This window comes from Hemiscyllium ocellatum, chromosome 25 (genome assembly GCF_020745735.1).
Source record: "Hemiscyllium ocellatum isolate sHemOce1 chromosome 25, sHemOce1.pat.X.cur, whole genome shotgun sequence".
Taxonomy (NCBI): domain Eukaryota; kingdom Metazoa; phylum Chordata; class Chondrichthyes; order Orectolobiformes; family Hemiscylliidae; genus Hemiscyllium; species Hemiscyllium ocellatum.
In genome coordinates this window covers 35,683,372-35,711,288 of record NC_083425.1, presented here as the reverse complement: position 1 = coordinate 35,711,288, position 27,917 = coordinate 35,683,372, and the positions used below count along the sequence as shown (strand labels likewise).

General features: G+C 42.0%; 1 protein-coding gene across 1 annotated transcript in view; it reads right to left on the bottom strand.

The window, feature by feature from the left end:
- Window positions 1–225: 225 nt before the first annotated feature.
- grin2cb (glutamate receptor, ionotropic, N-methyl D-aspartate 2Cb) overlaps window positions 226–27,917 on the bottom strand; it is an 84,889-nt gene continuing 57,197 nt past the window's right edge. The window contains exons 8-12 of the mRNA XM_060844834.1: window positions 16,160–16,389; window positions 10,976–11,136; window positions 8,955–9,142; window positions 5,203–5,435; window positions 226–1,692 (exon numbers count right to left, since the gene is read on the bottom strand). Of these exons, the coding sequence (XP_060700817.1) occupies window positions 226–1,692; window positions 5,203–5,435; window positions 8,955–9,142; window positions 10,976–11,136; window positions 16,160–16,389 (2,279 nt within the window). The remainder of the gene's footprint in view (window positions 1,693–5,202; window positions 5,436–8,954; window positions 9,143–10,975; window positions 11,137–16,159; window positions 16,390–27,917) is intronic.

Genomic DNA, 27,917 nt, shown 5'->3' with positions numbered 1-27,917 from the left:
TTATGGTGAATAGCCTAGGTATTAGGGACTGGAAGAGTTAGATTGGAAAGAAAAGTCCTTTCAACCTAGTTGGCTAAATAAAATAATCAAGGTGTGTTTTAATGAGAGAGAGAGAGAGAGGGGGAGAAGTTGGAAAACATTCAAAGTAATTGAACGAAGAAGGGGATCACTGAATGAAAGGAAGGTTTTCACTCCTGGAGTTTATTTCTTTAAATTTTACTGAATCTATACCTCAGATTCAAGGCTGGAAAACCTTGCACACGATTTTCTCAAATGAGTACAACTGACTCCTGCTCTTCCAGCCTCCAGCTCCTCGCATCCTCTAGCTGTCACCCTATGGTCAACCATTCTGCTCCTTCCAGCCGTGGGCTCCCTCGCAGGATTGTCATGGTATGGAGTCCTTTTTTCTAAGTACTTCATCACAATGTCTCTGTCACAGGATTGGTGTCCTGATCCAATCAACCAATTGAAATGTTGGGAGCCCACACGGCGATGCCAGACGTACATGGAGGGACTAGGACAGGAATGTGACCATGACTGTTGGTGTAGTTCTGTGGAGGCATGTCTCAGAGCAGCTGAGTTTTGCAGGCAGGCCTCTCTGTATGAGGGAAGTCTGGCAGGTGGAGAATACCTGGGTCTACCTGGTGAGCTGGAATACAAGAACTTCTTGTCATGACCCAGGACTGCTTCTCTCCGATCTGAGGAATGCTTGGTAGTGTCCCTTCTTGGTTCCAGAAATTCATTGTTCAGGCTGGAGAACAGATCAGTAATTTCTCCTCGCCGTCCCAGCTTTTCGAAGTTTACTGTTCTGACTTGAAACCTAGAGGTTTCCTCTGGTTCCTTTGTTGCTTTAATATATGAAGATCGTCTGGTCAGTGAGGGTAGTTCTTCTGACTGTGACCCAGAGTAAAGTCTCATACATGAACTACAATTGGTCAGGTTGGGATATGACACTGGATGGTGCAAGTTTCGCACAGGCCATTTCTCATTCAATCCAGTACAAGATTTCACTGCAGGCACTGTCTTTGTCCCACTCTGAGAAGCCACATGCCCTGCAGAGCAACTGGCCAACTTCCTACAAGGTAACGATAGTCGTCTTGCAAAATATTTTCTGTTATAAATATCCTGGTGATGTAATTCATTATTGCTGATAAATGGAATATAAGGGGATTCCAAGTCTTTTCTCATATCAGTTCCCCTGGTATGTTGGGAGTGCATAGGGAACTCATTTGATGTCATGGAATGAGGGTTGTGAATCACAGTAAAAGGTTTTGAAGCTACATATTTGCTTTCTAGTCTGTTCTTATATTTAATTATTGGTCGACCTGACCATCTTGTCTCACGTTCAGAAGCCAGAGATGGAGATAATGTTGCTGGAAGGTAGCAAAGTTGGTGTCTGTTAGAAATATAGGGAACTGAAAGTTGGCTATCCATGGCCTCTGACCCTTCAATCTGCTGTGATGGTGCTTTAGGAAGTCTGTTTGTGAGGTTTTCACCTGCACGTGTCCAATGTTCTATTGTTTTTGTTGCGTTCTCCAAAGAATTTTCCACGTTTGTGGATGAGACTAAATCTTTGGCCGCCTGCAACATCTTCTTCATATTGGCCTGAGAAAAGCTCGAGGAGACAATAGGAGAGGCCACATGGAGTGGGCTGGAGACTTCCTGTACACCACTGAAACAACTGTAGATTCCCTGAAAAGGATGAAGGAAACAGACAACTTTGTTACAATTCCATTCACAGCCAAGAGCAATTGAAACCCTTTTCACCCCAACCAATCAGCTAAAAGACCAACTCTGTAATCACAATTCTGTGGTGAAAATCAGAAAATTTGATTTCTGTTGAAGTGAGACTTGTCATTTCTGGAGAGCCCTTGTGCCTTATGTCTGTTCTTGTAGGGCAGGTATAACACAGGAAAGATGAAGCTTCCTCTGACTGTCCCCAACAAATTGTCCCAGGGCAGATACAGCATAGGGACAGAGGGATAATCTGTTCCAAGACACTCCATTCTCTCTTACTTTGCAGGATATTAGTTAATGTAGGAAGTATTGCAGTACCTCAAGCTCTTTTTGCTACTTAAAGGCAACTACTGTCAATTCCTTTGATGTACAAGGGTTTCTAGCAAGCCTGCCTCAATTTAAAGCAAAGAGGAGTTGCTACTGTAAATGGAAAAGCCTGTACAAAACCAGATTGTGATCTGTTCACATCTCTGTGGTTTTGATTTCATGGATCTGAATTCATACTGAAGATGACCACAATACTGTACTGGTTATTTGGTTGGTCAGAAATTTTGCAGCAGTAGCTCTCAAACCCTCTCAGCATGGACTCAGATAACTGTGACCAAATCCTGTATTGCCTTTTCTTGTCATTGTGTGCTCTTAACATTCAAATTTTTTAAAAAATTAATGTATGCTTTATTGTCTCATTTGTATTTTCTTTCCTTTTTAGGTAAGTCCTGGCTGCAAACATCTCATGCTCTTAGCTCCTGCCCCCCTTCCTCTCCACTTTCACAATCCCTGTCCTCATCACTCCCACATGAGGCAAGATTTAGATCTATCTGCCAGCATTGTAGTTGTGCTCTATACCCTGTTTTCATAGAGTCCCTATGCGAAAACAGGCCATTTGGCCCAACAAGTCCACACTGACCCTAAGAAGAGTAACCCACCCAGACCCATTTCCCTGTCCTTTTACATTACATTTACCCCTGACTAATGCACCTAACGTAGATATCCCTGAACACTATGGGCAATTTAGCATAGCCAATTCACCTAACTTACACATCCTTTGGATTGTGGGAAAAGACCGGAGCACCTGGAGGAAACCCACACTGGGAGAATGTGCAAACTCCACACAGGAGGTGGGAATCAAACCCGGGTCCCTGGTGCTTTGAGATAGCAGTGCTAACCATTGAGCCACCATGGTTTTATGTTGCTTCAGCTTCTACCATCAGGGTCCCAGGAAAGATGTCCACCATTGCAGTAATCATATGGCCCTAAATTTCGAGTCCTTTATTGAAGGTGAAGGTTAGTGGGAATCATAGAATCCCTACAGCATGGAAACATTCAGCCCAATAAGTCCACACTAAGTCTTCAGAAAGCATCCCACCCAGACTCATCCCCCACCCTATCCTTGTAACCCTGCATTTACCATGGCTAATCCTTGGACACAATGAACAATTTGACATGGCCAATCCACCTAACACACGTACCTTTGGACTGTGGGAGAAAATTGGAGCACCTGGAGGAAACCCACACAGACACTTGCCCTAGTTGGAATTTAACCTAGGTCCCTGGCACTGGGAGATGGCAATGCTAACCACTGAGCCACCATGCTATCACTTCTATATTAGGAGCATCCTGTTTATGGACTACTTCATTGGAAAGAGGTGATCCTGTACTTGGAAATCCATCCCTTTTTTAAGAGAGTTTCTGCTTTGGGATGATAGTGTTGTACTGGAGTCCCTGTACTGGAGATGATTCAAGAGCTGATGTGGTAAATTAGATCCCTCATATCCAACACAGGATGAAATTTCTGAGCAGTTAGGAGTTGATGAGTGACACGGACTAATAATCGTAGATTTATAAGTGACTACTTTGCTTGACTAGCCTGACAACCTTATTTAATTTAAAACGCAAGATAAACAGTGTGGCTGGTCTACAAAAGTAAGGTCTCACAGATTAGTCTAATGGAGGTTGGAATCCCATGGAATGTGATGGTGACATTTGGGGAATTGAAAGTTAGTCTGCAAATTTCTGGTGAGGGATTTTGACAGCTCACTGAGGCTGCACTTACTCAACCCATAACTTATTTTGAAAGCAGAGGCAGCACCTTGAATGTAGAAAGCCCTGCAGTCTTCATTGAGGCAGAAGAAAAGCCAAAGATGACACAGACAGATGAGGATTGAATAAAACCTGGTCAGGGGTGCAGCTAGAAGAGAAGCTGAGAAATTTGGGGAAGGAATTCCATATGTTGTGGCCTATGCAGCTGTAAGTTCAGTTGCCAAAAGTGTGAGGGAAGGAAGGGCTGGATTTTCAAAAGGCCTATATCAGAGGATTGAAGATTATATTTACTATTTTGAATACTCTATGACTGCTAAGTAAATTTGATATTTTCCAGTAAGTGGTGAAAGGGAACTTAGTGGACTTTTGTGTCCTATTACATTTCTCCAGTTTGTGGATAGCCTTTGTTTTGTGTTGCTGTTAAAGTTCTGATTATGGGAATGGTCAGTAATGTGGAACTCCAGAAAGTGTAGCAGAAAACTTCAAAAATATAACAGCAAAAACTTTTAAAATTGATGCAGTCCAAGGTTTTATATCTTATGGTGTAGGATTCCAAAGTCAAGAGGTGTGTGGAGAATGAGTCCCTGATTACTGGGAATAATCAGGAATGTGGATTTAAGGCCACAGTCTAATAATTTTTAATTTTATTGAGCAGGTCAGAGGACTGAATGGCCTACTTCTTCTCTTTCATCTTTCTTTACTTGTATTATATAGTGTAATTGTTGAAAATCTGGATTTCTGATTAACTAAATCGAAGGTAGTAGGATATTCTTCAATGGCTGTGAGAACAGTAGATGATGGATTAAGACAAAATACCATGGATGCTGGAAACCTGAAATGGAATGCTGAAGAAAAGTCATACCAGACTCGCCACGTTAACTCTGATTCTCTCTCCTCAGATGCTGCCAATTTACTGAGCTTCTCCAGCATTCTGTGTTTAAATCCGATATTGAGATGTTCTAAAAGATTAATATTGTACTGAAATAGTGTGACAGTCCTGCTACTTAGTAAATCATTTGATCTCCCATGCTTGGGGCATGGTTCTGGTCAATATAGTACCAGAAGGATATTTCAGTTTAACTTTTTTTTATAAGGAATATCTGAGGATGTTTGAAATATGTCTAACAATGGACCTCAGGGTAACAGTGATCATGTTGATGTAAAGTTTTTGTAGCAATGCTCTGATGACATAATGAATGGTTCAAGCAATAAGTGGAATACTGATGAACTAGAATACTGGTTAGTGCAAGTCTGCATGTAGTGGCACTCACTCCCATTGTCAGTGTTTACAATAGTTACAGTCTGCCCTGATCCTCTCTGACTCTTGCCCTTTCCCCCTCAGGCTGCTGCCATTTCACCCCTTGTTCCATGCCCTTTACCTCCTCTGCCCTGTGCATTATGTTCTTTCTGTTCTAGGCATCTTACCCTGCTGATTGCCAGAAGAAAATCTGTCTTGCTGGATTTCTTCACATGATGTCTCAGCTTCCAATAAACCAGATGTTCCCAAGCGAAGACCAGCAGACTGAGGCCCATAGCCACCAGGAGCATGTAGAAGACACCAGCCATATTATCAATGTCCAATTTGCTGCTCATTGCCTCATTCTTCTCATTCTGACAGATTCCTGTCAACCACACAGTGTGCAGCTTATGGGTCTCTCCTGTAGAAAATGCAAAAAGAAATGCTTTATTATGAGTGGGATATTAAAATTATGTGAGAAACGAACAAGCGTGTGTTAAACTGAATGAGATATTGAAGGGCAAAGAGTGTTAGGGACAGTGAAATTAGACATGAGTGGATTTTTAAAAATATTTTTAGCACAGGAACAAGCTATTTTTTTCCAAATGACTCTGATGTTACTGCTCCACACAAGTCTCCTCTCACCTGTAATTATCCCATACCATCGATATATCCTTGCTATTCTAATTCTGACATGTTTATCTATTGTCCTCTTAAATGTATCAGTGCTACTTACCTCCATCATTCTCTTTGGTAGTGAGTCTCAGAGTCACTACTCTGAGACGAATATTTTTCCTGAAATCCCTACTGGGTTTATTGATAAGTATGGTATAATTATTGACCCAATTTGGATCCCTGCAAGTGGGCATATCTTCTGTATTTATCCTATTAAACCTTGTCATAGTCTTAAACACACAATATTCTCTTTTCAAGAGGGCAAAGCCCCAATCTATTCAATTATTCCTGCGAAGTATAATCTTTCAGTCTTGGTGTCATTCTAGTCAATCTTTTTGCACCTTTACAAGTGCCCCTATCCATTTTAATATGAAAACAAGAATAGCTCAGAGCTCCAAGTATGTTTTAACCAAGTTCCTGTCCAAGTTTAACAAACAGCACTGCTGCCTCACAGTGCCAGGGACCCAGGTTCGATTCCACTCTCAGGCGACTGTCTGTGTGGGGTTTGCATGTTCTCCCTAAGTCTGCATGGGTTTCCTCTCACAGTCCATAGATGTGCAGGTTAGATGGATTGGCCATGCTAAATTGCCCATAGTGTCCAGGAATGTGCAGGTTAGGGAGGTTAGCCTTGGGAAATACAGGGTGATAGGGTAAAGGGGTGGGTCTGGTTGGGATGGTTTTTGGAGGGTCGGTTTGAACTTGATGAGCCAAATGGCCTGCTTCTGCACTTGTAGGGATTCTATGAATTCCTTTGCTTTTCAACGTTATATCTCTAGAAATAAGCCCAGTGCTTTGTTTACAACTTCTATGCTTTATACCTTACAGAACTACTTTTAGTAATGTTTATATCTGTTTTCATGGGCTCTGCTGGTCCTTTACCTGGATTTAGACACACCCAACTGGATTCTTGCTCTGAGGTGGATAGTTTGAGTCAGGAAGTATCCTTACTTGACAGATTTGTTGTGGATTAAAGAATCCCATTAGGTTCACATTCAGTGAAGGCTTTCGAGGGTTAGAACTTGCTGACCACGGAAGTAGATCCTCTGCAAACAGATGAGTGCTGAACTATTTAGAAAGTCTATCTCAACTCCTGCCAAGGTGTTCAGCCCTCACACACTTTCTGCCTACTCCCTTAACCTCTTTGCCAAATCGTACCTCCTTTACATTGATGTTCCTACAGGCTAATTCATGCCTACCATCCACTTGTCATGCCCTGTCACTGCCAATACTTCACTCTATTCACCTCCATACCCCATGCCATTTCCAACAATCTGATAAATCTCTCATACATATACACTTGACAGTGATTAAATGTTCCATTCTTGAAACTCAGAACTTTTAAATCTTCTCAAGTGTACTCAAAATCTCTTATTAAAGCATTTCTATTCAGATCCTACATCAAACATAGCTGAAACTAAAGCCTCTTTAAATTGTAAGTCAAACTTTTACTTCAGAATATCCCGCTGGGATCATTGAGGTTACCATGAAGGTTACCTCCTACACCCCTCCCCTAGGCTGAGGTGTGGTGAACCGCAGGTTAAACCACCAACAGTCATCTCTCTCTAATGGGAGAGTAGGACGATGGTGACTTTACCTTTTTTAATTGTAGTTTTCTTTTTAACTCAGGTAAGTGTCAATGATGACAGAATAATAGCCCCAGGAACTGTTAAAACAAAGAAACTTTATTGAAACTATACATATTGATAATTATTTTTCTCACCTACACCTTATGGGAATATAAATCAAAGCTGTCCAACAATTAATATTTATTTACTTCTCATTGACTTTCTTTCTTCAAGTTTAAAGGATTTAAAAATCCTCAGATCATGAGTTTAAAGAAAACTTATGTGCCTTTCAGGATTATTTATATCCACGCAAACATTTTATTACCAGACATTGCGCTAAAACTATTGGACCAGCTAAAATAATGTTTGTTTGAACTGAGTATTATGTTCCAATGGCTTGCTGCTTTCCCTCCTGTGTGAATCGTGCCTCAACTCCAGCAAAAATTGCATTTGTCAGAAACAAACATTGGACTGCCACATCAGGTCACGTCTACCATTTTTAAATGTCTGCAGAAGCTAAGTCTGGCCTTTATTCCTAGGTAATATGTTGCCTCTGATTCCTCCAAAATTTACCCTCCATCCCACATTGAACTCCATTTATGTGCCTGTTCTGTTGGTTTATTAATGTCTTCCTTATTTTTGCAGTTCTCCTCTCTATTAAATATACTCTGCAATTTGGTGTTTTCCTCAAATTTTGAAATTTTATTTCCAATTCCTGAGTTCAGATTGAGAAGATTTGTAGCTCAGGTTGAGGTTTTGGATGTAGGTTTGCTAGGAACCTCCTTGCTCAACATGGATAGTGAAAACTGTGATCTCAGTACTGATTCCTGGGGCGCGGTGGCACAGTGGTTAGCACTGCTGCCTCACAGCGCCTGAGACCCGGGTTCAATTCCCGACTCAGGCGACAGACTGTGTGGAGTTTGCATGTTCTCCCCGTGTCTGCGTGGGTTTCCTCCGGGTGCTCTGGTTTCCTCCCACAGTCCAAAGATGTGCGGGTCAGGTGAATTGGCCATGCTAAATTGCCCGTAGTGTTAGGTAAGGGGTAAATGTAGGGGTATGAGTGGGATGCGCTTCGGCGGGTCGGTGTGGACTTGTTGGGCCGAAGGGCCTGTTTCCACACTGTAAGTCTAATCTAATCTAATTCCTGTGGAACATTACTTCCCAATCTCAGGAACTACTTTTACTCCCCCTGCTCTGTTCTGTGCTATCTATTCTGCTATATTTCTCTAAATTCACATATTCTGATCTTAATTTGAATCCAGAATGGGATTTAAAAGATATTCAAATGTGCCATGAGTGAGCAGAGTTGTAGAATTACTAAAACAAGAGTGTAATGGAGGAACAAGGCAGATCTGGCAGCATCTGTAAGAGAAAACAGAGCTAAAGGTTAGAGTCCAGTGACTCTAAAAATGTTAAAGGAGAGTTCTTGTAGGACCAGACTAGTTGCCTTAGTGAGCTTAGTGAGGGTGGAGTTCACCTGGTTTGAATACTCCACTATTTCCTTATTTGGCATAGCATCCAGTTTTGACAGTTTACAGATTAGTAGAGTCCCTTGGAATGCTTTTACATCGCTAGGCACACAATGATTTGATTTTTGAATTGACTGCAGTTTGTGCTTTATTCCTGTTTAACGAGGGCAAAACTTCAATGTTCATTTCCACTTGTTTACCATAATAACATGGATTTAAAGTTTAACTTACCATCACCCAGGAACTGTAAGAGGGCCAGGTCAATGGCTCTCTTCCATTTGGAGTTTTTCTGCAAAGCAATCCCGTAACCAGTCGTTGCAAATACTTTGCCACTTCCGATGGTAACGAGTTTACAGCCCTCATCCTTCCCAGCCATATAATTAAGAACAGCTGCATCATAAATAAAGGCATCAAGCTTCCTGCAAGAGGGAAAACACATCAACCAGAAACGCTGGTGTTAGGAATATCAGAACAAAAGGAGGCAACTTAGCTCCTTGATTCTATTCTACATTTAAATTAAATTATGGCGGATGGGTATCTTAACTCCAGGCTGCCTGGATTTTATAACTCTGAATGCCCTTAACCAACAAAAATACATCTAACTCTGTTTGTCTTTTTAATTGAAAACTCTCCAGCCTCAACAGGGAGGGAGAGAGTCCCAGATTTCCAGTGCTGTCTGTGAAGAAATGCTTTTTGACATCACCCGTGAATGGACTGGCTGAAGTTTTAAGGTTATGTTTCCTTTTTATAAGTCACTCCACTAAAGGGAAACAGATAAATAGAAAGAAACTATCATCATCTTTAATCATCATTAACTGGAGGAGAGGAGTGATTTCCTTTAGACTCACTTAAGCTACACACATCCATCAGTATCCCCTCCTCTCCATCCAAAAAATCTTAACTGCACAGGTTAGGTTCAGAGAGGGATGACTGGGGTTCAAATTCTTTCCATTGCCCTGCACTGCTTTGCAAACACCTCCCATCTCCCAAGAGAAACCTGTGCTCATGATGTTGTATGAGGACAAACAAATCACCCTATCCTATAACAACTTTATGAAAAGAAAACATCTCATTGCCTCATTTATTCTATCTCTTGCCTTTAGAGATACAAGAAATGGAATATTCAGATCTCTTTCTTTCTCAAAAATCTTTGATGCTGTCTCCCTGAAGGCTACAATTAACATGTTTCCTGTCCATAACACTGCATCACATTGCAGTCTTCCAAATTAAACAGTATCTGTGAGTCATGAGCCCAAACCTCAACATGTTCAGATCAGCCTGAAGCGACTGGGCATTTTGTACGGTCCTAACACTCAAACCTTCGTATCATCTAGGAGTTTTCAGATATTGCTGAAAAAAGGAGAATTACTGTCAAACGTTCATCTTGCACACATTACTTATGCAAGAATGTCACATTTCCAAAGGAAGCATCACCTTAGATTGCATTAAAATGTTTGCTGATTGGTTAAGACATTGCCATAGAGAATTTATCAGGGAACTATTGATCGGCAAGTTTTTTGTTTAATTCAAAAATGTTTGAATTAATGCAGCTTTCAACAATTTTGTTAGAATGACTGATAACCTTAAGTTGGTTGTTACTGAAAGAGCGCAAAATATTTACTCGAATTGTTCTGTGAATGAAGAGCTTCAATGAAATGTGTAGTAGGAGAAGCTGAGGTTCATCTTCTCAGAGATGGAATTGTTGAGAAGGGATTTTCAACACTCTATCAAATCATGTATGTCAATCTGGACCACAGAATAGAAAAGGAGAAACTATTTCCCATAGGTGGAAAGGTTGAGAACTAGAGACCCTGATTTACGGTGATTGGCAAAAGAAGCATGGACAACAAGAGGAAAATCTTATTTTATGCAGCAAGTGTTCAGAAATCTGAATGTATTACCTCACAGTCTGCCTCCATTAGACTTAATCCTGGCTTTCAAAAGTGAATTGGATAAGCACCTGAAGAAAAGGTAATTGTGGGATATTAGGGGAAAGGTGAGGGCTTTGAGATTGGCTGATTTGCTGTTGCAGAGAGCTGACACAAACCGAATGAGCTGAATTTAAGGGTATCAAAGGGTATGTGGAGAAGGTGGGAGAATGCGATTAAGAAACACATCAGCCATGATTGAATGGCAGACCTGGCTTGTTGAGTTGAACAGCCTAATTCTGTTCCTATATCTCACGGACTTAAGTTCTCTTTCTGTGCTGCAACCAATGTATGAATCCATGTTGATGAGACTCAACAGCTTACCCTGATTTTAAACTGTCAAGAGCATCTGCCACAGAACGTTGATTATATTTGGTCATGTGAGCATGCATGTCTGGATAATTGTTCTTGATATTCCGCTCTGTGCTGCCATTGGGAACCGTACCAAATCGAAACGGCGGATAGTGATCTTGTGGCTTCTGAAACTGTTCACGAAAGATCATGTTAGAACCTCACCAATGAGTAAATCACAAAACTTATTCTACTCTTTATTCAGCCCTCTGTTGACAATTCCTGATGTGGGGCAAGTGACAATAGCAAGGTTTTCACTGATTCCTACCAAAGACATTGGCCCCAAATTGACAGAGTTACAGCAGTGAGCCTCAGAACTCAATGTTCAAATCAGGTGATAGTAAACAAAGTTCCAGATGAGGAGAGCCATATCATCCACTATGACCATCCCACAATCCCCTTTAACACTCACCAATTTCAAGACTCCCTAAGATGCCCCTAATAGCCGATGACCTCCAGAATCTCTGAGAGTCCACTTAACATAAAAAGATTCCAGCTGTGCAGAAGTTCAAGTTATTTCCAATGTTTTGCTTCCACATTCTGCCTAAAATGTACATCAAATATGGCTCACTTTCTGAATAAGACTTTTCTTTTATATCGATCAATGGTAACCTATTTCAAAATCAAAGTAGTCTTTTAGATTAACCCTTAAATAACTTCACATTGAAGTTATCAGTATTTTACAGAAAGAGACTGAACAGTGCCACAAAGTTTTTTTTATATTTTATTCATTCATGGGATGAGGGTGTTGCTGACAAGGCCAGCATCTATTGCTTATCCCTAATTGCCCACTGGACAGTTAAGAGTCAACCACTCTGCCATCCTTATCTGGTCTGGGCCACGTGTGAATGCAGACCCACTGCAGTTTCCTTCCCTCGAGGACATTTGTGAACAAGATTGATTTTGCTGACAATTGGCAATGGTTTCATAGTCACCATTAAACTCTTAATTCCAGGGTACATATTGAATTCAAATTCCACCATCTGCTGTGGTGGGATTCGAACCCCAGTTGCCAGAACATTATCTTGATCCCTGGGTTAACAGTCCATCAATGATAGCACTAGGCTATTGCCTTCCTGTTTGTTCTACTGTTCAATATCATAGAATCCCTACAGTTGGAAACAGGCCATTTGGCCAAACAAGTCTACAATGACCCACTGAAGAGTATCCCACCCAGACCCATTTCCCTACCTCTCTACATTTCCCCTGACTAATGCACCTAGTCTACACATTTCTGAACACTATGGGCAATTTAGCATGGCCAATTCACCTAACCTGCATATCTTTGGATTGTGGGAGGAAACCGGAGTACCCTGGAGGAAACCCATGCAGACACTGGGAGAATGAGCAAACTCCATACATTTGCCTGAGGCTGGAATCGAACCTGGGTTCCTGGTGTTGTCAGGCAGCAATGCTAACAACTGAGCCATCATGTTGTCCTAAGTTAGATTGTATTTTATTTTTACCTCAGCTCTATTTATGAGCCCTTGATCAATTACCTTGATATCCTTGCTGAACAAAAATCTATCCATTTATTCTTGACAGCGATAGCTGACCCCCAGCATTAACATGTTTTGGAAACAGAGTTCCAGATTTTCATGACCATTGATGTGAATATAGGCTTCTTAACGTCAACCCTGAATTTTCCAATTTTAAAGTTATATTTCCTTTTTCTGGGCCTTCCAACAGAGGAAATAGTTCCAATCTTTCTGCACTATCCTAACAGATTGAGTTAAAAATCAGAAAACACCAAGGTATAGTCCAACAGGTTTACTTGGAAGTACTATCTTTCGTAGCACTGCTCCTTCATCAGGTAGCTAGGTGGAACAGTGAGGTATCAGGGGTACACAAAAAGGATGCTAATGATGTAGACAGGGCAAATGAATGGGCAACAAGGTAGAGGTTGGAGTATTATGGGGAATATGAGAGTTTATTCACTTTGGAAAGAAAAGCATAGCTATTTTAAATGATAAGCAGTTTTTTTTTTAAATGTCAGTGTTTAGAGGTACTTGGATATATTTGTACAAGAAGCATGAAGTTAGCATGCAGGCACAGCAAGCAGTTAGGAAGGCAAAGCCTGCACAGTATTAATTTCCTCATTCAGGGAAGGATATGGAAACTGGTACAGCAAAGGTTCACTGGGTTGATTCCTGGGGTTGAGAGTCTTATGATGAGAGTTAGAGTAGAGTAGATTAGACTTGTATTGTCTGGAGTTCAGAAAGTTCGGATTTTGTGGGAGAATACTGAAAGAATGTTTCTCCTAGCTGGAAGTCTCAAACTTTGGAAAGGTTTCACGGTTAGAGATTGATTATTTAAAATTGAGATGTATACTGTAAATCTTTGGAATTCTTTACTTCAGATGGCTGTAGATGCTCAGGCATTTGACTATGTTCAAGGCTGAGACAGGTAGAGCTTTGCAGTCTAAGGGAATGAACAGATAAGGTGGGAAGGTGGAGAAGATCAGCCACAATCTTACTGAGTGGCACAACAGGCTCAAGGAGTCTTGTAGCATACTCCTAGTTTTATTTCCTGTACTCTTAATCCATTTTATGATTTTAAAACATCCGATCAGAACATTCTTTATTCTTCTACACACAAGGAAGGGTGAGCCTTCTCCAAGCAAATTCTTTTCATAACTTCATCCACCATTCTGATGAATATGTGCTGCATCCTGTCCAGGGCCAGTATATACTTTTTGAGTGCAGTGCCCAGATCTAAACACAGGCAAGGTCTGGAGCTGCTGCAATAAGGAAGATTCTGATTTTGAATTGGTAACAAATGCAGTATGTTAACTATCCATCTCCTTCCTTCCTTTCATCTACAAGAAAATGTTTCAAGAAATATTCCATATAAAATGTTGTTATTCATAGTCAGTTTTATCAATGAGCAGTATCATTAAATCTTATGTGCTGTTTAAAAAGGAAGAAGGCCCGGATGCTATCTTCCAGATTGCTGCACAGTTATGCATGTGCAGATCATAGCAGGAGTTGCCATTTCAAGTAAGCACAAGATGTTTGATGGGAGATTATCTGGAACAGACTTCTTTTGAGATGCAACACTGGGATCTGTCTGACTGTAATAGAGAGCTTTTCCTTTCCTGCATCTTTTGAGCTCTTTCAAGATCTGCTCCATTGTACTTCAGCTACATCAAAGATAAATATTTCAGATAAGACTTCACAACGTGTCTGTTCCTGTCCCTTTGTAAATAATTGCAATTCATTACTGCAAAGCAACTTCCCTCAAACGAGGCCTGTAACAGTTCTGAACCTATTTGAACTTGGAGAAAATGAGGACTGCAGATGCTGGAGATCAGAGTCGAAGAGTGTGGTGCTGGAAAAGCACAGCCATTCAGGCGGCATCCGAGGAGCAGGATCATCTATGTTTCAAACATAAGCCCTTCATCAGGAATGAGGCTTGTGGCCCAAAAGGGCTGTGGGGAAGGTAGCTGGGAATGCGAAAAGGTAGGTGGAGGTGGAGCTGAAAGTGGTAAGTCGGAGAGGAGGGTAGAGTGGATTGGTGGGAAGGAAGATGGACAGGTCGGACAGTTCAAGAGGGCAGTGTCTAGTTGGAACTTTGGATCTGGGAGAAGATCAGTGGGGGGGGGGGGGCAAATGAGGAAACTGGTGAAATCTACATTGGTCCTGTGTGGTTGGAGGGTACCAAGGTGGAAGATGAGGCATTCTTCATCCATGTGGCAGGTGTTTGGAGTTTAGCGATGGAGGAGGCCCAGGACTTGCATGTCCTTGGCAGAGTGGGAGGGGAAGGGGGGTTGTTTAGTGCGTGTGTCCCAGAGATGTTCTTTGAAATCTTCCAACCTGATCCAACCTTCCACTTTGGCACCACCCTCTTGAACTGTCCTATCTATCCATCTTCCTATCTATCCGCTCCACCCTTCCCTCCAACCTTCAACTACCTATCATGCTGTGCCCGACCAGCTGTGCTTTTCCAGCATAACACTCTTTGACTCTGAATGTATTTGAATAACAGATTTGGTGAACTATTTTGTTTTGATATAACATTAATAGATCTATCAGTCTGTGTTTGTTACATTTCTCAATATAATATTATAAACAAGCAGGAACATTGTTTCAAACTGGCCAAAAAACACCATAATGCTAGAAACATATTGTGGAAAAACATTGAAGGAAAAAGCAGGGTATTGTTGCTGAAATCAGACTCTCAAAGACCCTAAGCTTCACTTGGAGTGCCAGGCAATATGGTCAGGAAGGATATATTGATCTTGGAAAGTCAGTTTTTATAAGATTTTATTTTTGATTCTTAATCCTGAACACCCAACAAATCAAGTCGCCTTTTTCACTTGGACATGTTAAATTCAAATTATAGCATTAAAACCTCTACCTCATTTTTGGAGCATCACTTGTTAGACTGGCACACAAGTTAAAAAAAGTCCAGGATATTGATGTAAATGAGAGATTAGTGGTCATGCTATGGGCATGATGTACATGACTCCAACACTCTACGTTCTTGTTATTGGTCAGTTGACAAAACATTACTATAATTTATGAATGATATAACTTGACAGATTTTAAATGTGGAACCAAGGTTTATACCAGCACAGCGAAAGAGCCTTTCTGAATTTAAGCAAAACCTACTCATTAACTGCAGGCTGTTTTCCAAAGGTAAACAAAAGCAAAAGGTTTGTGAAGAAGGTCACACTTTTAATGCCAAGGAATGTTTAGTCAGAGACCCTGGGTTGTGAAATTAGAACTAAGCATAACAGAAAATCATACTCCAAAGCTGGGATAACTTTAGTGTTGTGCTTCAAGAAGTATGATAAGAAATTGTCATGATTGGTCTCAGACAGGCAAACGGACTCAACAGACAGCTATTGCTCAATTATTATCCAGGAGTCTTTCTCTTTAATCTACTTCCTGAGACGTAATGGAGGATTACAGGTTGGGGAGGAAGGGACATGAAAAAGTGTCAAAAACAGAATAAGGAGAACGTAGAGGAGGGAAGAGAAGGTGATGATTTTGACAATTGAATGGTAGAAGAGTTGTTTCAGCATCAACAGACGTGTTCTGAATTTACTGCTGATGTTGTTTATTTTAGGTGGTAGTAAAGATTCAGTTATAGTGACATCACTTCTAGATGCAGCGCTAATGATATAGATTCTGTTGTTGGGTTGTGCCTTACCTTTTTGTCACTGAGACCAGAGACAGTGTCAATGAACTGCTCTTGAATCATAAATGCTGCCAAGTTTGCTGTATAACTTGCCAGGAAGATGACAGCAAAAAAAGCCCAGATTAAGACCATGATTTTGCTTGTTGTTCCTTTAGGATTTTCGATGGGGACAGAATTGTTGAAGACAAGTGCCCAGAGGAGCCACACTGATTTCCCAATGGTAAATGTTGGCCCTCCTGTAACTGAACAAATATTCAGAGAAAATCATAAAAACTACTGCGACAAATATAGTTCTCTATTCATTTTCAATCTTACAAATGTAATCAAACGAAATGTTTGTAATACTGTACTTCCATCTCTACTTTTTCCCTTCACCACAGGCAATAATTCACCAAAAATCATAGTGAATCACCTTCTTAATCTTGAGCATTTTGATAGAAAACTAAAGACTATTTGGTGAACCTCAACAAATTGAACCCTTAAGCCTTCCTGATAATGTTAATTCTTGATGCCCATGATCTAATATATGTGACGAAGGCAGAACAATATGATACTATTTGTTGTACACAAGGGCTCTGGGAGATGCATAGGGTTGATGTTGATGTATTGTAGGAGGCTGGGCCTACTCACATTCTGTTGACTCAAACTAACATTGTTTCTGTTTTGCTAACTAAATATTAGTGTTTACATTTGCTAACAAGTTAATTATGTTGCACTTTTTTGAGTTCTTGGCCTTTCTCACAATATATCCATTCAGTTTGATTTTCATAAAGACTAGTAAAGCTGTTAGTAGGATCAGTTGAGGCAAAGAGGAGAAGTGAGCAGTCTGTCTGTATGAAAAAATGAAGTCCCACACACCAGTCATGTCGTCATCAAAGGAATTAAATGAATGGATAAGAGGTGTCAGCTCCTCCCAGAGACTAAATAGCAGCAACAAGTTGCACTAATGCTTCCGTCTGTACTAGATTGGTGACAGAGAGGGCTGTGAGGAATTAAGAACATGGTTTTGCTGTGCGGGCAGGCTGGCCTGTAGTTTGGTCTATGTCAAGGATCATTCAGAGTTCTAGTTTGCCCAGAACAATTTTGTAAAAGAACGGAGTTTGGCTGTTGCTGGTGAGGAGGCACTATCTCGGTCAGAGGCAGGCTACTTGGCAAGGAATCTTCATTAACTATTACAAGAGAAACTAATGCAAAATCCTCAGTTAAATATTCTCGACAGTGCCAGTCTACCATTACCTTTATCATAAGACCATTCTTCTCAATTTCTACTTAAAGGGACATTTTCTTATATGAATGTTCATTCTATTCTACTTTAGTCAATGAGAGAGAGAATTGCAGGTAATTGATGTCCATGCTGTACAATAGAGGAGCCTCTTGTTATGGCAACTTATTTCAAACTAGGAGATACAAATGGCAGTAACTCTGGAGTTGTTCCTGTGCATTCTGGTGCAGCTTCCCATGCTCCACCTGCCTGGTACGCTGAGAAAGATTTAGTGCAGTGAGTTACATAGAACATAGAACATAGAAGGATACAGCGCAGTACAGGCCCTTCGGCCCTCGATGTTGCGCCGACCGAATCCTACCTAACCTATACTAGCCCAATAACTTCCAAATGCCTATCCAATGCCCGCTTAAATGACCATAAAGAAGGAGAGTTCACCACTGATACGGGCAGGGCATTCCATGAACTCACAACCCGCTGTGTGAAGAATCTACCCCTAACATCTGTCCTATACCTACCACCCCTTAATTTAAAGCTATGTCCCCTAGTAACACCTGACTCCATTAGCGGTAAAAGGTTCTTAGTATCTACCCTATCTAAACCCCTAATCATCTTATACACTTCTATCAGATCTCCCCTAAACCTTCTCTTCTCCAATGAGAACAGCCCCAAGTGCCTCAGCCTTTCCTCATAAGATTTTCCTACCATTCCAGGCAACATCCTGGTAAACCTCCTCTGCACTCGTTCTAAAGCTTCCACATCCTTCCTATAGTATGGCGACCAAAACTGCACACAATACTCCAGATGAGGCCGCACCAGAGTCTTATACAACTGCAACATGACCTCAGGACTCCGGAACTCAATTCCTCTGCCAATAAAGCCCAGTACACCATATGCCTTCCTCACAGCACTATTTACCTGGGTGGCAACTTTCAGAGATCTGTGTACATGGACACCAAGATCCCTCTGCTCATCCACACTACCAAGTAGCCTACCACTAGCCCAGTAATCCATCATCTTGTTATTCCTACCAAAGTGAACGACTTCGCACTTAGCTACATTGAATTCCATTTGCCACATTTCCGCCCAGCTCTGCAACTTATCTATATCCCGCTGTAACCTACCACTTCCTTCCTCACTATCCACAACTCCACCGACTTTTTTTTGAAGGTGTAACTAATAATGCAGATAATAGGGAACCTGCTGAAATTCCAAAAGACATTAAATAAAGGGGTATGCAAAAGATTAATAGGCAAGATGAGGACTTATGGACTGAGGTGTAACATAGACGGGAAGCAGAAGGTGGAGATAAAAGAGGCCTCAAGATGATGAGGTATAGGAGCAGAAGTAAACTCTTCAGCCCATGAGTCTGCTGCACGATTTAATAAGATCATAACAGGTCTGATATTCTTAAACTCCACACTCCTGCCCTTTCTGTATGACCCTTGGTTCACTTATTGACTAAAAGATCTACCTTAGCCTTGAATATACTTAATGATCCAACGTTTTCAGTACACCGTGATAAAGAATTTCATAGGTTCACTATTTTCTGAAAGCGGAAATTCCTCATCGCTGTCTCAAATGTGTGACCCCTTGCTATGAGATTATGCCCTCCTAGACTTTCCCACAAGGGGAAATGATATTTCCTCATCTAACCTGTCAAGCCTCCTGAGAAACGTTTATATTTTAGTGAGATAGTCTGTCCTTCTTATAAACTCCTAAATTAATACAGGCACAATCTACTCAACCTCTCCTCATAAGAAAATCCCTCTATGTCCTGGATCAACCTCATGATCCTTCTATGGATTGCCTCCAATGCCAGTAAACTTTTCCTTAGAGAAGTGGACCAAAACCATACATAGTGTTCCACATGTGATCTAATTAGTGTTTTGATTAGTTTTAGCAGGACTTCCTTCTCTTTGAAATAAAGACCAATGTTCCATTTGTCTTTCCTGTTACTTGCTGAACTTGTGCTGGCTTGTTGTGACTTATGTACAACTTCATATTCTTTTGAGCTGCAGCTCTCTGCAGTCTTTCTTCATTTAAATGTTATACATTAACTTTATTCTTCCTGCCAATGTGCATAACCTTACAGTTTCCCACATTAATTCCATCTGCCAAGATTTGCCCATTTCCTAAACTGTCTATAACCGTTTACAGACTCTGTGTCATCCTTCCCACTTGCCTTCCCACTTATTTTTGTGTCATCCCCAAAGTTGGCAATAGCACATTCACCATCCTCAAAATCATTGATATACATGATGAACAATTGTGACCCCAGCAATGATCCCTGTAGCCCTATTTACACAGCCTGAAAATGACGTCCTTTAACCTAACTCTATATCCTCTCTTAGTTAGTCAATTCTCTGTTCATGCTAATACACTACTCCCGATATGATAGGCTGTTATTTTATTGAGTAGCCTTGTATCCAGAACCTTATGAATTGCATTTTGGAAATCTACATATATTACATTTACTGGTAGCCCTTATCCTGCTGGTTACCTCCTCAAAATAAAACTCAAATGTAGTTTTCAGGTATGATAACTTCTGCATGAAGCCATACTAGCTCTACTTGATTATATTTTCTCAATGCTCTGTTGTTCCATCCTTTATAATAGACAATTAAACATTTAGTCACTGACAGATGTTAAACTAACTGACCTATTGTTGCTGTTTCATGTCTCTCTCCCTTTTTGAATAAAGGGTTACATTTGCAGTTTTCTAATCTTCTGGGACTTTTCCAGAATTTAAGGATTCTTGGAAGATTACTTCCAATTCATCCACTATCTCTGTAGCTACTTCCTTTAATATCTTAAGATGGAATCCAATAGGTTCAGGGGACATACTAGCTTTTAGGAGGAAGCAAGGATTGCCAATGCTGGACAGTCAGAGTTGAAATGTGTGGCGCTAGAAAATCACAGCAGGTCAGGCAGCATCTGAGAAACAGGAGAGTTGATGTTTCGAGCATAAGCTCTTCATCAGAAATGTGGAGGAGGTAGGAGGCTGGGAGATAAATAGGGTGGGGGTGGGCTGAGGGAAGGTAGCTGGGAAGGTGATAGTTGAATGCAGGAGGGAGTTGTAATTTTGATGGGTGGGGAGGGTGGAGCGGATAAATGGGAAGGAAGGTGGACAAGTAGGTCAGGTCAGGAGGGCAATGCTGAGTTGGAGGGTTGGACTGGGATGAGGTAGGGGGAGAGGAGTTTGGAAACTAGTGAAGTCAATGTTGATGCTGTGTGGTTGTAGGGTCTCAAGGTGGAAGATGAGGTGTTCTTCCTCCAGTTGGCAGGTGGCTTTGATTTGATGGTGAAGGCGGCCCAGGACTTGCATGTCCTTGTAGGAGGAGTTGAAGTAGTCAGCCACAGGGTGGTAGAGTTGTTTGGTGCATGTGTACCAGAGATGTTCTCTGAGACTTGATATCCTGTCTCCCCAATGTCGAGGAGACCATATTGAGAGCAATGGACTCAGTTGGTGAGTTGAGTGGATGTGCAGGAAAATCTCTGCCTGATGTGAATAGATCCTTTGGGGCCTTGGACAGAGGTAAGGGGGGAGGTGTGGGCACAGATTCTATACCTTATGCAGTGGCAAGGGAAGGTGCTAGGTGTGGAGGGTGGGTTGGTGGGGGGAGGGTGATGTGGACTAACGAGGGAGTCGCAGAGGGAATGGTGTCTGCGGAATGCAGATAGGGGCGGGGAGGGAAATATATCTCTGGTGGTGGGGTCTGATGTTAGGTGGCAGAAATGGCGGATGATAATACGCTGTATCCAGAGATTAGTTGGGTGGAAGGTGTGGATCGGGGGTTATATCCTTGATGCGTCGGAGGAGTGGGGTTCAAGGGCAGAGAGGCAGGAAGTGGAGGAGATGTGCTGGAGGGCATTTATGATCATGTGGGAGGGGAAATTGCAGTCCTTGAAATAGGAGGCCATCTGGGATGTCCTGGAGTGGATTTGCTCCTCCTGGCAGCAGATGCAATGGAGGTGGAATAATTGGGAGTAAGGAATCATTTTTTATGAGGAAGGGGGAAGGGCGGGTAGCAGGAGGAGTTGTCGTCAAGGTAGCTGTGGGAGTCGGTGAATTTGAAATAGCTTTCCAAATCTCCCTCCCCCACCCCCACCCCGCCCCAGCCCCACAAACTTCATCCCGGATTGAACACTCCAACTCAGCACCGCCCTCTTGACCTGTCCTACCTGTCCATCTTCCTTCGCACCTATCCACTCCACCCTCCCCACCTGCATCCAACTATTGCCTTTGCAGCTACCTTCCCACCCAGCCCCACCACCACCCTCCTATTTATCTTTCAGTCCCCTTCCCTGTCCACATTCCTGATGAAGAGCTTATGCCTGAAATGTTGACTCTCCTGCTTCTAGGTTGCTGTCCGACCTGCTGTGCTTTTCCAGCTCCACTTACTCTGACTCTTACTAGTCTTTAGCTCTGTTTGTTTACCTAGTAATATTTTTCTTTGTGATAATTATGATGTTTATTTTTATTCCAGCCTTTGCCAGTTGATTATCGTTGGAAGGCCATTATTCTCTTCTACTGTGAAGACTGATACAGATTAATTTTTTTTAAACTCCTCTGCCATTTCCTGGATCCACCTTATTGTTTTCTCTAGCCTTGAATTCTTTTGGGCCTGTGTTCACTGGTCTTTCTCCTTTTTACACATTTAAAGGAGTTCTTTTCGTCTGTTTCCTACTTTGCCCTCTTGGTTCATTTTCTCTCTCTTTAATAATTTTTTTGGTGATCTTTTGTTGAATTATCATACCATCCTAAGCCTGTGATTTACCACTAATCTTGGCCATTTTGTATGTTCTTTCTTTCAATTTGATACTATCCTTAACTTCATTAGTTTACCATGGTTGGTTTTCCCTCTTCCTTACTGGGATGTATCTTTGTTGCAAATCATGAACACCTGTCTTTGTTTCTCAACTATACTTTATACTAAACTCCTTTCTCAATCTACCAGCCTACTCTGCTCTCATTCATAAGGCATGGAAACAGATCCTTCGGTCCAACTCGTCCACGCTGACCAGACATCCCAATCTGACCTAGACCTATTTGCCAGCATTTGGCCGGTATGCCACCAAATCCTTTCTATTCATATACCTGTCCAGATGCCTTTTAAATGTTGTAATTGTACCTACTTCTGCTACTTCCTCTGGCAGCTTGTTCCATAAGTGCACCATGCTTTTTGCGAAAAACTTACCCTTCAGATTCTTTTTAAATCTTTCCCCTCTCACCTTGAACCCATGCGATCACAGTTGTTACTGACCCAAGTCTCAATATCAAATTGAATGCCAAGTTCCACCATATTATGGTTACTGTTTCCTAGGGAATCTTTTGCTCTGAAATGTTTTATTGGAATTTACCTAATTCCCAATAACCTGATCTCTGAGTGGATATAGAACATACAATTCTCGGAAACTGTCCAAATTACTCCACTATATGGATATTTCTTGTGGCTACTTTTTGGTTTTTGCCAATATTGTTTTCCTAGTTTATATGAAGATTAATATCACCCATGATTAATGTACCTTTTTTTTTGCATGCCCTCATTCCCTCCAGATTTATCCTCTGTCCTGTTATAGGCCTATGGACTACTCTCACCAGTGTCGTCTTCCCCTTGTTATTTCTTGTTTCCAACCATATAGATTCTATGTCTTCTGATCGAAGGTCATTTCTTGCTATTGAACTTATTCCATCTCATACTAACAAAGCCTCCCTACTGTCCCTTCCTTTTCACCTGTCCTTTTGGGAAAAAAATATTCCTGAGTAATTAGACACAGCTTTGATCTCCTCATAACTGTCTCCCGAATAGCTATAAGATTATACCAATCATAACATGTGTATTTAAGTAGACAGCTATTAATTTTCCTTTTTGACCATTTTTCCCCCTTCATGTCAGTTTTTTTTTCATGTTTGCACATTCTGTCCCTTCCTGTCCCACTCATTACCTAAATGGTTGCCCTGCAATACTGCCATATTGTTTTGCTTTGCAGCCTTACATATTCTGTCTTCACAACCCTCCCCCACTCTTAGTTTAAAGCTCCTCTCTGCAGCCCTAATTATTTGATTCATCATAACATTTTCAAGTTGACAGGCAGTGAATAATGGAGTGCCAAAGCAAGTTTACAATCTATATGAATGACTTGGATGAAAAATTTAAAAGTATAGTATTTGAATTTGCTGATCACAGAAGAGAACATAGAGGCGTTTGCAAACAGATACAGACTGGTCACATGAGTGGGCAGCAAGATGACTGATGGAGTAAGTTGTGGGAAAATGTGAAGGTATTTACATTTAATTATAGAAAACCAGAATATTTTTTAAAGGGTGTGAAACTTGCAAGTGTCGATGTTAAAAGAGACCTGTATGCTCAGATAGCCAGTGTGTTTTCTTTATTCTCTCCTGGTACATGGGCATCACTGGCTGGCATTTATTGCTCATCCCTAGTTGCCCTTGAGGTGGTGATGGTGCGCTCCTTTCTTGAACTACTGCAGTCTATGTGCTGTGGGTGGACCCACAATGCCTTTGGGAAGAAATTCCAGGATTTTGACCCAAAGAGAAACTGAAGGAATGGCGATATATTTCCAAGTCAGAATGGTGAGTAGCCTGGAGGGAAACTTGAAGGTGGTGGTGTTTCCATATATCCACTGCCCTTGTCCTTATAAATGGAAGTGGTTGTTGATTTGGAAAGTTTTGTCTAAGGATCTTTGATGAGTATCTACTGTGTATCCTGTAGCGGGTTCACAGTGTTGCTACTGAACGTCAGTGGTAGAAAGAGTTGACACTTACGGATACGTTGAAAGTGAGGACTGCAGATGCTGGAGATTAGAGTCGAGAGTGTGGTGCTGGAAAAGCACAGCAGGTCAGGCAGCTTCTGCAGAGCAGGAGAATCAACATTCTGGGCAAAAGCCCTTCATCAGGAATGAGACTGTGAGCCTCGGGGGTGGAGAGATAAATGGGAGGGGGTGGAGCTGGGGTGAAAGTAGCTGAGAATGTGATAGGTAGATAGAGGAGGGGTAATGGTGATAGGTCAGAGAGGAGAGTGGAGCGGATAGATGGGTAGGAAAATGGACAGGTAATACAGGTCATGAGGCCGGTGCCGAGTTCGAAGGTTGGAGCTGGGATAGGGTGGGGGGAAGGCATCTCCCGGGCCGCCTCCATCGCCACTCCCTTACCACCTGTTGCCTGGAGGAAGGACATCTCATCTTCCGCCTTGGGACCCTCCAACCCCATGGCATCAATGTGAATTTCACCAGTTTCCTCATTTCCCCTCCCCCCACCTTACCCCAGTTCCAACCTTCCAATTCGGCACCACCCTCATGACCTGTCCATCTTCCTTCCCACCTATCACTCCACCCTCCTTTCCGACCTATCACCATTACCCCCACCTCCATTTACCTATTGCACTCTCAGCTACCTCTGCGGCCCCCCCCAGCCCCACCCCCCCTTCTCATTTATCTCACCACCCCCTCAGCTCACAGCTTCTTCCCTGTTGAAGGGCTTTTTCTTGAAGTGTCAATTCTCCTGCTCCTCAGATGCTGCCTGACCTGCTGTGCTTTTCCAGCACCACACACTCAACTTCTGGATATGGTGCCAATTAAGCAGACTGCTTTGTCCTGCGTGGCGTAAACTTCATAAATATTGTTGGAGCTGCACCCATCCAGAGAAGTGGTGACTATTGCATCATATTCAGACTTGTGTCTTATCGACGGGAGGCTTTAGGGAGTGAGGAGGTGAATTACATACTGCAGTATTCATAGGCTTTGACCTGGTCTTATAGCCACTGTATTTACTTGCAAGACCAGTTGAATTTCTGGTCAATGGTAACCCCTAGTATTTTGATAGTGAGGAATTCAGTGATGGTAATGCCAGTGAATGTCAAGGATCAATGGTTAGATGGTCTCTTATTGGAGATGGTCATTGCCTGACATATGTGTGGCATGAGTTTTACATGCTACTTGTTAGCTCAAGTCAGGATATTATGCAGCTCTCATTGCATTTTAACATGGGCTGTTTCAGTATCTGAGGAGTTGCAAATTATGCTGAACATTGTGCAATCATCAGTGAACATCTCCACTCCTGACATTATGATGGAGGGAAGGTCTTGGAGCAGCTGAAGATCATTGGGCCTAGGACACTAGCCTAAGAACTGCAGAGATGTCCTGGAGCTGAGGGGACTGACCTCCAGCAACCACAACCATCTTCCTATGTGCCAGGTATGAGAGTTTCCCCCAGATTCTCATTGATCCTAGTTTTGATAGGGTACAACAAGCAATTAGGAATGCATAATGCATGTTGGCCTGTATTGAATGGAGATTGCTGTGCAGGAGTAATAAGTATTGCTAACATTGTACAGGTTAGGCTGCATCTGAAGTACTATGTGCAATTGTGGTCTCTAAAATTGCAAAAGGATACACTTACATTGGACACAGCATAACAAAGGTTCACTAAATTGGTCCTAGAGATAATGGATTGTCCTATAATAAGATGCTGAGTAAATTGAACCTATACTCTGGAGTTTAGAAGAATTAGGGCCTATTTCATTGAAATATAAGGATTCTGAAGGGGTTTGTTGGTTGGATGCTGAACATTGTTTCCACTGGTCAGGGAATCTAAAAGACAGAGCATAGTCTCAGGATACAGTTGGATAGAGGGGTGATCATTTGGGGCTGAGATGCAGAGAAATTACTTCATTCAGCATGTAGTGAATCTTTGGAATTTGCTAATCAGAAAGTTGTGGATGCTCCAACATTGAAAACAGTTAAAGTGGGGATAGGCAGGTTTTTTTTATTTTTTAAAGAAAGAGGAATGTTATATTGTCATGTAGAGAAGTATCCAGAGCTATATTATGTGGACCTGTACATCAGTATCCAGCTGCCATCTTACTCTCGACTGCACTACTGCATGTATCCAAAGCTAACAGCATATCATTTGTACATACACCACCTGCAGGAATAACTGCAAGAAATACACTTGAAGAAAGCCCTGGTATTGCGCCTAAACATACGTTTATTGTTAAATTCTGTAAGCCACAAACATAAGTATGGAGATGAATGTTAGATTTAAATCTTCAGACCTAAGGATTCCAACCTTGACCAGACTAAAGGTTGTTGACTTACCTTTGGAAATGCTTTTCAAGCAAACTCCTTGCCCAGTGGCCTTTGAAATAGTGCAGTCAAGGCCAGGAATTCACATATTTGAGAGTGTAGTGTGGAAAAGCACAGAGGTCAGGCAGCATCCGAGGAGCAGGAGAATCAACCTTTTGGACATAAGCCCTTCATCAGGAAGGGCTGATGAATGGTTTATGCCCGAAACGTTGATTCTCCTGCTCCTCTGAAGCTGCTTGACCTGCTGTGCTTTTCCAGCACTACACTTTAGACTCTGATCTCCAGCATCTGCAGTCCTCACTTTCTCCAAGAGTTCACATAACCACTCCTTCTCCAACAGTAACTACTGTATTCTGTGGCTTAAAGATCCTTAAACCATTTTCACAGCTACTGAAAGAAGGTAAGTATTGAAGTGATAGTGAGGTGCTGGGTGGGTGCAGATGTACAGGTATCAGAGGTTGAAAATGCAGGTAGGGTGGCAGATGGGTTATGCGCTGGGGAGTAGATGCTGGAGACAGGTAAAGTGGTAGGTGGATGGGAGGGGTTCAGAGTGCTTGGTTGGCAAGGAGTGATGTGTTGGGTCCAAATAGGTCAAGGTTCATGTTTGGAAAAGTGGGTCTGAAGAGTCTATGGGAGATGATGGGGTGCAGAGAGGTTGGGAGAAGAGAATTGCTATCAGATCATATATCATTTGTGGGTGGCACGGTGGCACAGTGGTTAGCACTGCTGCCTCACTGCGCCAGAGATCCGGGTTCAATTCCTGACTCAGGCGACTGACTCTGTGAAGTTTGCACATTCTCCCAGTGTCTGCGTGGGAATCCTCCAGGTGCTCCGGTTTCCTCCCACAGTCCAAAAATGTGCAGGTCAGGTGAATTGGCTATGCTAAATTGCCCGTAGTGTTAGGTAAAGAGGCAAATGTAGGGGAATGGGTGGGTTGCGCTTCGGCGGGTCGGTGTGGACTTGTTGGGCCGAAGGGCCTGTTTCCACACTGTAAGTAATCTAAAAAAAAATGGAGCAATGTGATGTTTTGGATCTCTGCATTGGCATTGCACGTTCCAGGATACAGAGGGGTGGGCGTGGTGACTGTTCCTGTAACCGTTTCAGGTAAGTGACTCAAAATTATCTGAAGCCTCTGACCCTAATCCAGAGTTGGAGATGTTTTCAGAGAATTCAAATGGGGGGTAATTGCCAATCAGAACTTTCATCCTCTGAGATTTGCACAGAGTGATCTTCATCAGGGCTTCTGCATGGTCCTGTCACACAACTCCAGTTTATGTTGCTGCAATAGATCTTCCTATTGGGAATAGTGATATCTGTAATCATTTGTTATAACACAGAAACATTACCATTTGACCCACTGAATCATGTCAGCCGTCTATTGGGACAATTCAATAATTCCTACTACACCATGTTAGAATCTGATCTTCCAAAGAGAAGATA